General features: G+C 48.3%; 3 protein-coding genes across 24 annotated transcripts in view; 1 reads left to right on the forward strand and 2 right to left on the reverse strand.

The window, feature by feature from the left end:
- The window catches only part of LOC120957306 (mitogen-activated protein kinase 1), a 55,606-nt gene extending 50,916 nt beyond the window's left edge, over positions 1-4,690 (reverse strand). The window contains exons 1-2 of one of the 7 annotated variants that reach the window (XM_040379446.2): positions 4,429-4,690; positions 2,351-3,172 (exon numbers count right to left, since the gene is read on the reverse strand). In XM_040379446.2, the coding sequence (XP_040235380.1) occupies positions 2,351-2,505 (155 nt within the window). In that variant the 5' untranslated portion in view covers positions 2,506-3,172; positions 4,429-4,690. The other 6 variants (XM_040379445.2, XM_040379447.2, XM_040379449.2 and 3 more) reach the window with 6 other exon arrangements.
- Positions 4,691-5,159: 469 nt separating this feature from the next.
- On the forward strand, positions 5,160-6,110 carry LOC120957308 (DNA-directed RNA polymerase II subunit RPB11). Its single transcript, XM_040379451.2, has 3 exons — positions 5,160-5,366; positions 5,486-5,575; positions 5,719-6,110. Exons 1-3 carry the CDS (start codon positions 5,314-5,316, stop codon positions 5,927-5,929), a joined length of 354 nt encoding a protein of 117 aa, XP_040235385.1. The 5' UTR covers positions 5,160-5,313; the 3' UTR covers positions 5,930-6,110.
- The window catches only part of LOC120957303 (restin homolog), a 61,537-nt gene continuing 52,713 nt past the window's right edge, over positions 6,028-14,851 (reverse strand). For 13 of the 16 annotated variants that reach the window (XM_049608689.1, XM_040379429.2, XM_049608693.1 and 10 more), the window contains 6 exons: positions 14,461-14,571; positions 13,903-13,926; positions 13,056-13,176; positions 9,108-12,987; positions 8,835-9,034; positions 6,028-6,553 (listed from right to left, as the gene is read on the reverse strand). In XM_049608689.1, the coding sequence (XP_049464646.1) occupies positions 6,507-6,553; positions 8,835-9,034; positions 9,108-12,987; positions 13,056-13,176; positions 13,903-13,926; positions 14,461-14,571 (4,383 nt within the window). In that variant the 3' untranslated portion in view covers positions 6,028-6,506. The remainder of the gene's footprint in view (positions 6,554-8,834; positions 9,035-9,107; positions 12,988-13,055; positions 13,177-13,902; positions 13,927-14,460; positions 14,572-14,851) is intronic. The other 3 variants (XM_049608690.1, XM_049608694.1, XM_049608687.1) reach the window with 1 other exon arrangement.

Here is a 14,851-nt window from a genome sequence, read left to right on the forward strand (position 1 = left end):
ACGTTTTAACGTGCCAATGATGCAGGTGACCATATTGCCCCACGTTCCCCTACACACTTCTTGGCCCGATGGATACTTGCGCGTGGCATTGTGCACGAGAAACGAAGTGAATGGGGAAGCAACACGTGACACACCGACAACACCTCGGAGTTTGATGGAGCTATAGGGGAAGGAAGGGCGAAGAAATGTGTGTAGGAAAGCGTTACAACAATTTTTACAACACGATCGAAGCACGGAGCGTATTTCGTTCGGGAAGTTAACAGTTGGGTGGCGGCGCAAAAACCTATTCCAGAGGAAGATTATCTCTATGCTCCCCTCTAAGCACTGGGGATACTTCTTTTTTGTATTTGTTGGCATGTAGCAGATTATTGCGTTCTCATGCCGATATTGCGGTAGGATGTTGGTGTGCAGTAAAAGATAAATTTGAAATGTGAAATTTGAAAGAAGAAGAAAAACCAGAGACAACTTTTCCGTATTCAAATTTTGCTGAAAGCACTCACAAAAAAAAACCACGAATTTAGGGCAATGTAACGATATCAGTACGAAGAGCCCGATAGCAAAAGGGACATATTATACCATTCGATGAATTATTGCTTCAAAATTCTGTGGAATTTGCACACCGCACCGGGAGCAGGTCCCAGTGGCAGGGGGAGTGTGCTCGGTGTAATTAAATGGAAATGGAAATCGCACCTTCGGCGAAATTTCGATCAAGGATCAATATAAACACGCAGCCTAGCTAGTCGTGCCCCTCCTCCTGTCTTTAAGCAGAAATCGTGCAAAAACAATTCCTCTATTTTGAAAACAAATGTTTGTTATCATTGGCAATATGGATTCTTCGATAGGATATTATTCCCATTGGCATAATATCCTACAACAGTGGGATTCTTCCCCCGTGGTGGTGGGACAGTTATTGCTCCTTCAGATGAATACATTTTTAAATAATCGTTCACGTATTGAAAAAGTTCAAAATAAAAAAAAATGGTTTGTTCCTTACAGGGTTTCCCACGATTTATTGATTGGTTTGAATAATTTTTTGATTGCTTTCCATATTTTTTGTTAGTGTGTTTCCACGATTTTTTGGGGCGTTTCCCATAATTTTTTGGTCAAGTTGTATCGATATCCAATCGGAAAATACCAATGAATTATGGGAACGAACCAAAAACCAATGGGATACGAGGAAAAAATCGCGGGACGACCAATAAATCGTGGGAAACCCTGTAAGTACATTCCGTAATCTGCTACTATTTTTCTGGTTTCCGGAAGTAAAGTGCATTCCAGTGATCATCAAACCCCATTGATACATTATCACTTCAGGCGAACGGCGTACAGCGCGCCACAGATCAATGCTGACAGGCAGCTTCAAATCCCCCTGTGTCGTCCTGTGTGTGTGAGTGCGTTTGTCTGGTTCGAGAACCTTTGCACCCCCTCCCCCCTTTACGAACCCAATCAGAGTGTGCGAAAAGGGGCATTTGGAGTCCTTATCACAACCGAGCCCGGCATGAGCCTCATTCTTCCAATGCGTCAATTACACACACCAACTGGGCTGGGAGATGGAGGGGAAAACCTTTGCCTTATTCTTATCCCTTTCTCGTGCAGTACGAAGAAGAAGAAGAAGACGAAGAAGAAACAAAAAGAAACACTTGCCACAGACACGGTGACGCAGCAGTGCAATGGCTTTGCGCTTCAGGAGAATCGTCTCCAAAGCAAACACACTGCGACGGTGGTCGAAGAAGGTCGAAGACAGCACAAGAAAAGCTATAAACAGCCGACAGACACCCTTACCATGCTTGCCATAGGGTGGGTGGGATGGGTTTGGAGGGGGTGGTAATGCTATATTCGCTAAATGGGATATTGATTTCCCCAGTAGCTCCCAGGCAGGCCACACACTATCATACTTTCGCCGTGCGCGTCCCAGGCAAATGGGGCTATTTGCATCTTCTCGCCACTGCTCTCTCCCTTCCTCGATCCACCCAAAAGGAGCCCAGCTGGATAAGCTCGGAAAGCGGAATGGGAAACGGCAGTTATTTCCATCATAGCAATCCTTCTTATTCTTAGCCTCCTGCGTTTCGATTACCGCAGTGAGAGCGAAGTGTTTGATTCTAGGCTGGTGACGTCACCAACGGTTGGGGAAGGCTCTCACACCCGCGTAAGCGCATACATAAAAGCAGCACGCAAACGACCCACCAAGATGGGAAGATGCTAATAAAAGAAGCTAATAAAAATAAGGTAACCCAGCCCACCCCCCTTGCGAAGAACGGTGCGACAGCGAAGCGCTGATGGGATGACTCAAAACTAGGTCACGAAGAAAAGGAGACAGTGAAGGTAAGGCAACGTTGGCAAGGATACTTACACCACCATTCCGTAGGCTCCCTCGCCGATGTAGGCCAGATTTGTGTACCGGGGGCCAACCTCGAACACCTGTCCACGGATGACGACTTCGGCGTTCGGGTTGTTGTTGGCGCCCGATCCCGACGCTCCAGCACCGTTGTTTGCTGCCTCAGCCATTACTACGCTGTGTGTATATGTGTGTCTTCTTTCTCTATGGGCTTTCGCACGGGAATCTCCACCCGATCGAACGATCGAAATCACTTGTCTTAACCACAGACACACACACACAATTTGCAAAAGGATTTGCGTTTGTACGTACAAGAGGGCAGCGTGCGTATCTTCCGGTTTGTGTTAGCGCTGCTCTCTCCCGCCTGTTGGTTACTTCGCTTCGAAGGGTGTGTGTAGTGTATGAGCCAAGTGTAATCGACACAGTAATGCTTATCGGTAGGCGAGAGTGGCGGCACCGCTTGCTTTGACCACTGGTTTGCTTTGACGCACCCAGCCACACACGTGCGGATGTAGAGCGTTAGTTGACCGGGCGGAAGAGCCAGTAAATGCGCGCACACAACACAAGACAACGAACAAGACACAGAGATCCCTACTAGAGACAGCAAGGGCGGCTTCTCGCACACTAGGGGCAAACCGGGTTTTACACGCGTCGTTTCGCGGACGGGTTCGCACTTTAACAATATGCACATGCACGCACAAACACACACTCTTGCTTACACAACTTACAAACGCACGTATTACACACACGCACCGCAACAGTACTCACAAACCGTTCCCACACTGATCGAACAAAACAATTACTCACACACACACTGCACACGCTGCACACGACTGCCTGTAGAAAGAAAAAAAAAAGCAGAAAGGTATAAATTATTTCATACACCCAAAATTTGCACACTGCAATTTCGTTCTTTCTTTTTTCTTTTTGCCTGCCCCCCACACACACTTGCGATCCTTTTCTTTGTACGCCCGGTGGGACGCGGGTGGTAGGCAAACAGGGTTTTGTTGTTTTTGCTTTTTTTGCTGCTACGCCTGTTCGCCTGCTTTGCTTCTGTTTCGCTTCCCCGAAAGCACTGTAAACACGCACACGCACGCACACACACACACACACACACATGCGACGACTGGTGACAGCGGCTGTCAAAGAAATCGCCGTCTCGCCCGCATTGACGCCGTCCGGTCACCCCCGTCTTTGCACTGCAACAATCCTGCATTTGGGTGGGCAAATGAAGGGCCTGGCAAGTGGTGGTCCAAGGTCCAAGGAGAAAGGGGGAAAGAAGATGCTAGTGGACGGCTGGAGCACGAACGATGGAGCGCGAGTTTGGGCAAAACGGGAATCGCCAACCAAACAAAACAGCTGGCAGTGCAGTTGTCACCCAAGGGGCTGGGCACAGCTTCGGGGTTGCCAATTCGAGCCCTTGCTGAGCCTGTTCCAGGATTGACATTGTGGATGGGCTGACACAGGGTTAGGTTCTGCCAGGCGCTGGGCTAACTACCGTAGGGTTCGATTGTGATTCGGGGCGGATTTTCATTCACTCTGCCCGCTGCAAAACATTTACGGCAAGAGGGCACACAGAGACTGTAGCTCGCTCTGGTGGTACTGGAAGAACAGAGAAAATGCACACACAAACACACAGACACACATGCAGACAGCCAGCCAGACGCAACAATCAGACGACACACCACACCAAGCCTCCCGGGATGAATGGGCAGAGCACTCCAGTCGCCGTAGAAAGAAGCCGAGCCTCCGAGAGGACCACACACACACACCGACGACACACACTGGCTGGGAACTTGCTTGGAGCTGTGTGTGGTATACCTGTTCCGGCCTAGGTGCTAGATGCGCCCTCTGATTGTGATTACGGAATCGCCATCGATCTCGGGCAGGCAAGCGGCAACAATCTGCTCCCGCACGGCACACCCCGTAGGCACATAAGGCTTTCTTCCGCACACACACACACACACACCCACACCGTCCGCTTACCGCTGCTTCCTGTCGTAGCAAAAACCGCACCACCACCACACCGCCACCGGAACACGACCGACTCTTCTCACAAACAGGCTAAAACAGCTTGGGCACGATTAATTTACACTTTTCCACATTCCTTCGGAGCAACGGAGCCACGGTATACACGGTAGTGGTATGCGCTCTCGGCTGGACACTACGGGAGTTGGCCACAGGACATTCGCACGATTCGGGCCACAGAAAACGACTACGAGCCGAGGAAGAAACGGAGCGCATTTGCCTGCGTTCTTGTTTTTCTTTCCTTCTTCTTGTGCCTGTGTGTGAGCAGACAGCAAGCAGGACGAAAGCACGAAGCTACGCAGCTTCACCGTCCGACGCTGCCGTTTTGATGCGGCATCCAGCAGCAGCAGCCAGCCAACAGCAGCCAGCAGCTGTCACGTTTGAATGAGCCGTTGGCGTGAGAAAACGAAACACACGAATTGTGGGAAAAAGTATGTTTCTTGATGATTTTATAATCTTTTAACAATGATAATGGGGACGCAATTAGTTCATGATAGTTTATTTATTGAATTATATTGAATGTGGCACAAAAAAATCACGTCTTTTATATGTTATGCAAATGAAAAGAATGTATTTTTTGCAATTTGAAGGTTGAATACAATCAATACAGCTTCGGAACTGAGTTATAGATGAAGAAATTACTTGTATTGCATAAATATTGTTAATAAAAATCAATTTGTGAATAAAAAAACTTTTCATTTGATTGTCATCCACGCGATTATTGCTAGTTCGCTAGACCCATTGTCCGTGAAAGCGCTGCTGAAATGTCAAAATCGGCAAACCGTCATCGAACTCGCCAAGAAGAGAAAGAAAACACGAACGTTTGCGGTAAACAACCACGCACCGTGTGATATTGTTTGTAGCAGTAAAAACACAGCAAAAGTAATAGAAAAAGCGCCAGTTTTGATTGTTTATTTGTTACACCTGTCGAGCCAACTGATTTTTCAACCATGAACGCACCACCGACCTTCGAATCTTTCCTTCTGTACGAAGGAGAGAAGAAGTAAGTTAGCCAAATCGGTCGACCGGTAGCATTCTGGGCGAATGCTCTGGCGTTCCGCACCGATCCAACGAATGAATGCACACTAAACGAATTGCTTTACTCTTTCCCCGCTGCACCAGAATTATCAAAGAACTGGACATGAAAGTTCCAAACGCTGCCATATTCACCGTCAACAAGGAAGATCACACGCTGGGAAACATGATTCGCAAGTGAGTATTTCATTGAGCGGCTTTTTCGGGCCATTGATGAACCATGCCACGGGATTTTGATTTACATGCGCACACCTTCTTTTCTTTCTCGCGCCCATCCTGTATGGCTTCTCCTCCTCTTCATCCTTCCGCGCCCCCTGCAGCCAGCTGCTGAAGGATCCGAACGTGCTGTTCGCTGGCTACAAACTTCCCCACCCGCTCGAGCACAAGTTCGTACTGCGCATCCAGACGACGTCGGAATATTCCCCTCACGAAGCGTTCATGAACGCCATCACCGATCTGCTGTCCGAGCTGTCCCTGTTCGAGGAACGGTTCCGGGAGGCGATGAAGGAAAAGAAGGAGGGTGGTGATTAGGATTATTTCGGATACACCAAATGGCGGGAGGGGAGAGTAGGTGAGCAGCGGGACAGAGAGAGAGAGGGTTCACGGTCCGTTTTTACCCTCTTGGAATGTCGGTGTGCGAACAGGCAGGCTTTTTAATGTTTAAGAATGTGTGACCTATATTGGATTCAGTATAAATATTGAATTAATCCTATCTATCATGTCTACTGTTTTTACTGTTGATGTGTCTGTGTGTGGTAGTTTGTTTTTATCATCAATCCGAACGCAATCAGAAAATTAAGGGAATAATTAAAAAATAGCAGAACAAAGACACAAAACACGTACGCGTTCGCTCTCCTATACGAAATCGTTCAACATAAGAAACCACACATTTTAGGCAATTCGGTTTGTTTTTAAATATTAAAGCTGCCTCCTCTCTTGGTGTTGAAATAAATAACTGCATAACAAGTTCTAGTGCGTAAAATTGATTCCAAAAATTCTTATCTTAGACGGGGAGAGGGGAGAGAAACTATGTCTAATCTAAAACAAATAAGGAAGAAATCCATCAAATAAGCACGACGGGATGCACGGGTTGCTCGCCGCACCTGCCTTAGTACGTCTCGTCGTCCGGACACTCGCCAATTTCATGACCAAACACTGCGAAGAAAAAAGGGAGAAAAAGGAAACAATATAAAATATAGTACAGCAGCGCTTTAATGTCTTTTCTATCGGTTGCGTAACGAAAGCGGTCATTTGTATTTGCTGGTTAATAGTATAAGAACATGCGACCAATTAAAAACCACACACTCCCTCACACACATCCTCAGTACTGTCTCTATGACTGTGGATTAGGTAAAACGATCCATTTTTCGCATTGCAAATCGACCCCGCAAAGACAAATTTAGCATAGAGAGCACAATCGTAAAATGTTTCACTTGATTGCGTACAGCTAGCGTGCTCGTCGTGCCACCGGTCCGGTTGCCCAGGACGACGAGGCACAGGGTGTATCCACGCAACACGTGCACTTCTTTTCCAGGTTGTTCCCCATGTACGCCGAAAAGCTAACGCAACACGGCGTTTGGTACCAGGATGGTACGAGATATGCTTGTTAATTGCGTTTGGAAAGATGTTCGCTCTTAATCCGTCCGCAATTTACGACCACCGTGCCTTGTGATACGGTCCGGTTCTCTATTACTCTTGCCCAGGAGGAGAGTACACGAGATATGGACTGCAATTCATTGTGGGATTCTTTTTTTTTTCGCTCTCTTTCGCTTTCTTCAGTCCATGCCAAGACACACAAACTCCCTAAAGGATAGTATAAAACTGCAGCTCAAAAACAACACATTGTGGATCGTGTTTTTCTGGTGTTGTTGGACAAAATGAAAACGCTCCAGGCGTACTCGGACTAAGAGCATCGTCTTATCAAGCGCAAGTTCAAGATATTCCGTGCAAAAAAAAGAAGGACAACTGCCCGGAATGTTTTATTTAAGGACTCCTTTTTATCCGTATTTAAATCGGGTAAGGGTTGAGATGTTTTCTTGCCGCTTTTAGTTCAGTTAGAACCAAAACCATTTCTTATCACAAACATAACAGACAGGGTTTCCACAATTTATTAACTGTTCTTTAAAGGCTTTTCTAGTAATTATATTTTAGATCTCTTGGATGATTGGTATATTTTCCAATGTTTCACAGCATCTTTTCCCGATACTGACTTTTTTCTGTTTCAGTTTTAAACCAAACAATTAAAATAGTTTTGTAAATGTATCAAAAAGCAAGTTTCCAACGAGTATTTTGGATTACAGCAATATAGAGTTTTTCAGGGATTTTCATAATTTTGGAACACTTTCTTGACACTCTGAAGTGATCTTCATGTGCCGGGAAGTGGACCCTATGGCACACTTTTTGGACATGCTGATTTAGAACCAAATAGGAATTTCTAACGAATTTGTCGAAAAAGCATTCCGTAGTAGTGATGAGAAAAATGAAGTTTTCGTCAGAATCGATTCCGGCTAGCTCTGAAGTTTTCTGGAATCGATTCCGGATAGTAGGACTGCAATCTGTTTCCGGAATCGGCTCCGGAATTTATTCCAGAATCGTCTCCGGAATTGGTTCCGGAATTAGCTACGGAATCGGTTCCGTAATCGGCTCCGGAATTGGTTCCGGAATCGAAGTACGCTACGGAATCGGAATTGGCTCCGAAATCAGAAACGGCTTCGAAACGGAGCCGGTTGCGGCATCTCCATAAGAATAGGCGTTTGGGTCCAGTGATGTTACAAATTGATAGCCGCAAATAATTAAAATTTACTTGTAAACGATCCATTCACATGGAGATTCCCGGACTGATTTCGCTTCTGAAACTTATTTTAATTTAAGAACTGATTCTCATTACGAAGCTAATTTCATTTCTAGAGTCAATCCTGACTCGGTTACCGGAGCAAATTGTATTGATCCCGGAATCGATTTTGAAGTCAACTCCGAAACCTGGAATAGTCTCCGATATCGACACCGAAATCGGCTCCGGAATCGACTCCGGAATCGACTCCGGAATTGATTCCGAACACGAAATCGAAATCGGGTAGGTCCGTCAAATGAAGATTACTTCCCGGAAGAAAGAATCAAGAAAGTGTCCCAAAATTGTGTGAACCCCCGAAAACACCTGTAAATTAAGGGAAATCTCGTGACACGTGCCAAACCTTATAATCATTTATTTACTATTATTTTTCATTTAACTAAATGCTCTAAAAAAGCTGGGAATAAATATTCCCAAAGAAAACCAGCCCTTCTACGCTTTGACAAAAATCTGGCTAGACAATTACTTAGAAAACGCCAACTTTTTATTGCTCAGACATCCGAAATCTCGAACAATGATTTATCGTTTATGAGTCCAACAAACATAACAAGGGTCACGGTTTTATAATTTATTTCACAATTGTCTTACCTTCGCAGCTTTCGCAGTACTTCCTTGGCGGCGGCTCCTTGCGCTCCTTGCCGTCCGAGGGATGCTTCAGCGATTCCGGCGGACTGTCGGAGCACTGCTTCGGGCAGTCCTCGGTTTCGTGCAGATCAAACTCGTCGCAGATGTCACAGAACACGCGCGGTGCCGGCTTACGCTTCTGAATATCAAAGCTCATGTTGTGACTGTAAAAGGAGCAAAAGAGTCATGATTAGAAAAAAATGGAGCTTTTATAAATCGAATAGCTTTCTTCCTTACCTATCCGCACTGGTTGACTCGAGCGCCTGTATCCGCAGCGTTAGCTTCTCATTCTTTCGCTGCATATCGACGATGATCGAGTTGAGGAAATCGATCTGTGCTCCGGAATCGTCTTCCTTGGACTCGCTCATGACCCTAACCCCCCGGTTCGGGACGCTGCCAGAATTGTCGGCTGCCGTTGCTGCGGCAGTGGCCGCCTTTGCCAGCTTCGTCAGCTCACTCTCCTTCAGGACGAGCTGCGAGCGAAGCTGCTCGTTGTCCTTCTCGAGCCGACGGTTCGCCAGTTGCAGTTCGGTTTCGCGCAGCTCCAGATCCTTCTTGGCGCACTCGAGCTCATGCTGGCGCTTCTCCACCGCCCGCTTGCTGCTGACGGTTTGGGCCGTTTCGGACACCTGCGTTTCGACGCGCTGCATCAGCTCGGCCAGCCGTTGCTGCAGCTCGTCGATCTCCTGCTTTTTGGCACTCTCCAGCTCGAGCAGCTTCTGGGAAAGGTCGTGCGTACGGTGCGAGTACTCCGTTTCGGCGGATTTCTTCCGATCGAGCAGCTCATCGAACTGGGTCGCTTGTGCGGCGAGCTTGGTTTCCAGTTCAGCGATGCGCCGCTGCTGCTCCTTCTGCCGGTCTTCCTGCTCTTTTACGGTAGTGCGGGACTTTTCTAGCGCTGCCTGCAGCTCGGTTGCTTCTGCGGAGGTGCGTTTGCTGAGCTCTGTACTGTCGGTGAGAGTTTTCTGCATCGCTTCTAGCTGTTGCTGTAGATCTTTTAGCTGTGTGTCCTTGGAAGCACTAGCTGTCTGGAGCTGCTTAAGTTCTTCCTCTTTCTCAACAATTTTGGCATCACTCGATGTGGTTTGCCTTTGTAGGTCTTCTACCTTGCCGGAAAGCTCGAGTATAGACGCATCTTTGGCAGAAACCGATTGCTCCAGACTTTGTACCTGTTGCTCCAGCGTGGCCTTCGTTTGCAACTGGGCGTTTAATTCCTCAACATTTGCGTGCAGCTCACCCAGAGAGGTGGATTTGGTCGCAAGCTCTTGTCTGAGCGCAATGAGCTCAGTCTCTGTGGCTCCCTTGGCCGAAGAGGTAGACTCGAGTTGTTTCAATAGCTCCTCGTTTTTGCTTACAACCGCATCATACCGTTCCTTCTGCTCGCTCGCAGCCTGCTGCATCTGTTCTTGCAGCAGCGCCAGCTCCTTGCGCAATGTCTCCTCGCGACTCACGAGATCGACCTGCTCCTCCTCCATCTCGCTGTACGAGCTGTTCAGGTCTTGCAGCCGCTGTTGCACCTGCTGACAAGCTTCCTCCGATTCCGATTTTGCCTTTTTCAGCGCTTCAATCTGGGTGTAGCTATCCTGAAGCTGTTGCAACATTTCCGCATACGATTTGCCGTTTTCCTCGAGCTTTGCGACCATCTCAGCCACTTCGGCCGAACGTTTCTGCTGCAGAGTTCGCTGCTCGTCCAGCTCCTGCTCGAGCTCAACGATACGCTGAGCTTTCTGGTCGATCTGCACGGTTAGGTCCTGGCTGCCCTGCTCCATCGACTGCCGCAGCTCGTCCAGCCGTTGCTGCAGCGTGCTAGACTCATCCCGGCTCTGCTGTAGCTGCTTTTGAAGCGACTCTTCCTGCTCCTTTGCAGCACGAACAGCAGTTTCGTTGAGCTCTTGTAGCTTTTTACTCTCAGTCCGTGCGTCCTCGAGCTGTGCTTTTAGCTCTCCGAGCGCGCTCTCAAGCTCACTCTTCATAGCTGCCATTTGTTGCTCGCGCTCCGACACGCTCTTTGCTAGCTCGGCCGCATGCTCACTGTCGATGCGTTGCCGCTCCTGCTCGAAGCTCACCTTCAGCTCCGCTATCGTGCGTACCAGATTGTCCTGCTCCTGCTCGGCCAGCTCTTTAATCTTGCGCAGCTCCGTGTTGAGCTCATTCTCCTGGATGATCTTCTGGTCGGAGATTTGCTGCATCTCCTGCCGCACGCGTTCCACCTGCTCCTGTAGTGCCGCGTTCGCCTGGGCACTCTCATCCGCCCGCCGCTCGGTTTCAATCTTCAGCGTATCGTAACTGTCGCGCAGCTCGTCCAGTGCGCGCTGTTTTGCCTTCAGCTCGTCCGTGAGCTTTGCCAGCTCGGAGTTGGAGTCGAGCGTGCTGGAGCGTTGCAAATCGAGCTCCCGCTCGAGGTCCAGCTTCTGCTGCTGGACCTGAGCGGACTTTTGCTCCAGCGCGTCCATCTTTCGACGCAGGTCGGCATGTTCGATTTCAAGCTTGCCGTACTGCTCTGCCGCTTCACCCAATTTCTTTCCACCTGCTTCCTCCCGGGCTGCAGTTTCGGCGAGAACAGCATTGAGCTTAGCGAGCTGCTCATCCTTGGAACTCAACTCGGAGCGAAGTGAGGAGAGCTGCTGGTTGAGGGATTGCGATTCGTTCGTTTGGGTCGCAATCGTGTCTTCTGCCTGCTTCATCTTATCGGATACATCCTTCATCTGCTGCTGTGCAACTTCGAGTTGCTTCTGAAGCTCTTCTCTTGCCTGCGATAGCCGCGTAAGCTCTTCCTCTTTTGCGCTCAGCTGCTGTTGCGCAGTTGACGCACTCAACTCAAGCTCTTTGCGCAACGTATCTTCACGATTGCGCAGATCCTCCTCAAGCTGCTTCACCTTCGACGCCAGCTCCTGTTTACTTTCTTCCAGCTGCTTCTCCAAAGCTGTCTTCTCCTGCAAGATGTTCGCCAGCGTACCGTCCTTGTCCGCAAAGCTGGCCTTTATCGCCGTCAGCTCCTGGTTTAAGCTGGCCTTGGAGACGTTCAGTTCCTTCAGCTCGTTCTGAAGCGCACTCACGAGCACCTCGTTCTCCTCCAGCTGTTTGTCTTTGGCAAGATTTTCCTGTTCCGATGTTTGCAATTGCTTGCGCAGCTCGGCAATAGTGTTCCGTTCAGCATCAGCAAGAGCATGTACCTCCGCTATCAGCTGCTCGTGCTCGGTGCGTGATTGTTCGAACTTTTGCTGCAGAGAGGACAGCTCCTGCTGCACCTTCACCTTTTCTGCCTCGAGCTCTTGCAGCTGTTTGGCCTGATTGGACAGTTCATCCTGCTTTGCGGCCAGCAGTGCCGCACTACTCTCACCGCTCGTTGCGAGCGATTGCAGATCGCGCTGCAGCTTCTGCGCCAACGATTCCTGCTCCTGTCGTGAAGCTATTTCCGCCTTCAGTGCCGCTTCACTCGCCGTTAGCTTCGATTCCACTTCCTGGGCCGCCTTTTCCTTCACACTGCGGTCCTCCTCAAGCACCTTGATTGTCTGCGTTGCGTTCGTGAGGTCCCGCTCGAGGTGGGTCTTGGAAGCATTCACCTCCACAAGTGCCACCTCCAGCTCGGACAGCTTCTCCGCCAACTTGCTGCTGGAGGTACCCTGTTCCTGTAGCTTCGCCCTAAGGTCACTTTCCAGCTCCACCGTCTTCAGGTCGCGCTGTCGCACATCGGCCCGCAGCTCCTCCACCGTTTGCTCGAGCAGCTGCACTTGTTGGTCCCGCTCGGCCAGCAGATCCTTCTTGGAGCGCAACTCATCCTGCAGGGCCGCCAGCCGTTCTTCCTGTTCGCTTTCGGCATTCTTGAGCGCTAGATACTGTTTCTCCAGCTCGGCATCCTTCACCGTGAGCTGGTCGCTCTGCTCGTCCACCCGGTGCTCGAGGTAGTTGATCTGCTCCTTCAGGCACTCTTCGCTGATCGTGAGTGCGGAGAGTTTGCTGGCAGCGGCTCGCTCCGCATCGGCCACTTTCTCGTGCAGGTTCTGGATTTCATTCTCGAGCGAACGCTTCAACTCTTCGGTCAGATGCAGCTTCTGGTCCTTGGCAAGTATTTCCGACTTTAGCTTATCGATTTCGGCGTTCAGCTCTGCCCGAACGGCTGTGTTAAGGTGTGGCAGTTTGCAAAGTTTTAGTAAAGGGATTAAAGAAGAGTTCCTCAGTACATACCGTTGATTTCTTCTGGTGGTACTCCTGGCTGTGTTGGCTCGTTGGGTTTACCTGCAGTTCCGCCAGCAGCCAGCTGAGCCTCCAAATCGGCTATTTTTTCTTTGAACACTTGTGTTTGAGCCTACAGTGTTGCGACAATTTTTCAATAAACAAAACACAATCAAACAAATTAATGACATACAATATACTAAGAAGCTACTACAGCCTAATGTTAGTGGTGGCACAAAGTATTAAATGAACAAAATAGTTCAAACTTACGGAACAAATATACGGAGAGAACTTAAAACACAGCCATGCGTCATGCATTTCAAAGAGTTTTGGAGTAACAAAATGACTTCAAAAACCAATACGGACGCGGAATAAATTAGTCACAATACTTTATACTGAACAACGAACAATTCAGCTTTTTTGTAGAACAAATTATGATCATAAATATAGCAATTTTCTAAGCAGAACATATCAAAATATAGAATTAAAACCAACATATAACAACTTCCTATCATGCATGCTTAGACATTGCACAAACAGAATAAACAGAAGATCAATTTTCCACTCTACATAATGGAAGAATACACGCTCAGCAGGTTAAAACCGATTACGAAGCACCAATTGAAGTAAAAAAAAAAGAATGGGAAGCCATTTGATTCGAGAGCAACGACAAAGCCTCTCAGTTCGTTTGCCACCATCAAAACAAGGAAATACGATGCTCGAAACTAACGTTCATGCAACACAAAGCTAAGGAACAACCATGACGGTGGCAAACGAAGCCAAAAGACTCCAATAGTGACCAACGGGGCAACAAGACCTCCCTTTTGGTCACCCTTTTGCTCTCGTTGGCGATACTCACGCGTACTGAATTTTGAATTTTTCCCTGAAAATATTACACGCAACAGGTGAAATGGATTAGATAAAATGGTGAGGTGAGAGTAAAACGAAAAAGAACGATGATATTGTTGGAAGTCTCCGTTACAAACACTTTTGGAAAAAGAAACCAAGGTCCCGATGGTGAGGCAGAAGATTACCTTTGCGACACCACCATTTTCCGTACTTCCAAATTGACCTTTCTTCATCTAATAAAATATATTTACACACACACACCCACACCCACAAGCACACGTACAGGATCCTGCGAGAGGTCCACACAGGCCGAGACTGTGGCCAAGACCAAAAGCACACACACACACACACACACGCGCGCTCGACAAGTAACTTGAGACGCGGCCTAATCGTAATTTATGCTTCATTCTTCGCCTCTTGCGGAGCAGCAGGAACAGCACGTGTGACAAGTGTGTACGTGCCGGTGGTGCTGCGTCAGGACTAGGTTCAGCACCGGCAGCAATCCTTTCACGTCCCGCCCGACGCACACCGCCACATTCTGCCCATCAGTTTCCCGCTCAACACTTACGTTTAGCTCTTCGCCGCAGAACGTTGCTTCGTCCACGCTGAACTGTAGGTCCTCGTTGCGGCGCTTCTCGTCGGCGAGCGATTTTTCCAGCAGGGTCACCTTTTCCTTCAGCTGCTCCGGAGGAAGGGGAAAAAAGGAAGGGAAAACCAGTGTGTGAGTGTAAAATATATAGAGCGGCAGCGGTGTTGTTTTTTACGAAGTTAAGAACAGACGATAATGCCAACACGGAGCCCACGACACGACACCAGCATCTGAAACGGGGAAAGTGTAATGCAATGGGTACGGGAAAAAGGAGGTACGATGTATGGATAGGGAGCATTAATTTAGAAAGTACGTGAAACACATTACAAGCGGTGCAATGTATTGTAAATAATAGCAGGAATTTCCTGAA

The sequence above is a fragment of the Anopheles coluzzii genome, chromosome 3 (genome assembly GCF_943734685.1).
Source record: "Anopheles coluzzii chromosome 3, AcolN3, whole genome shotgun sequence".
In the NCBI taxonomy this organism is placed as follows: Eukaryota; Metazoa; Arthropoda; class Insecta; order Diptera; family Culicidae; genus Anopheles; species Anopheles coluzzii.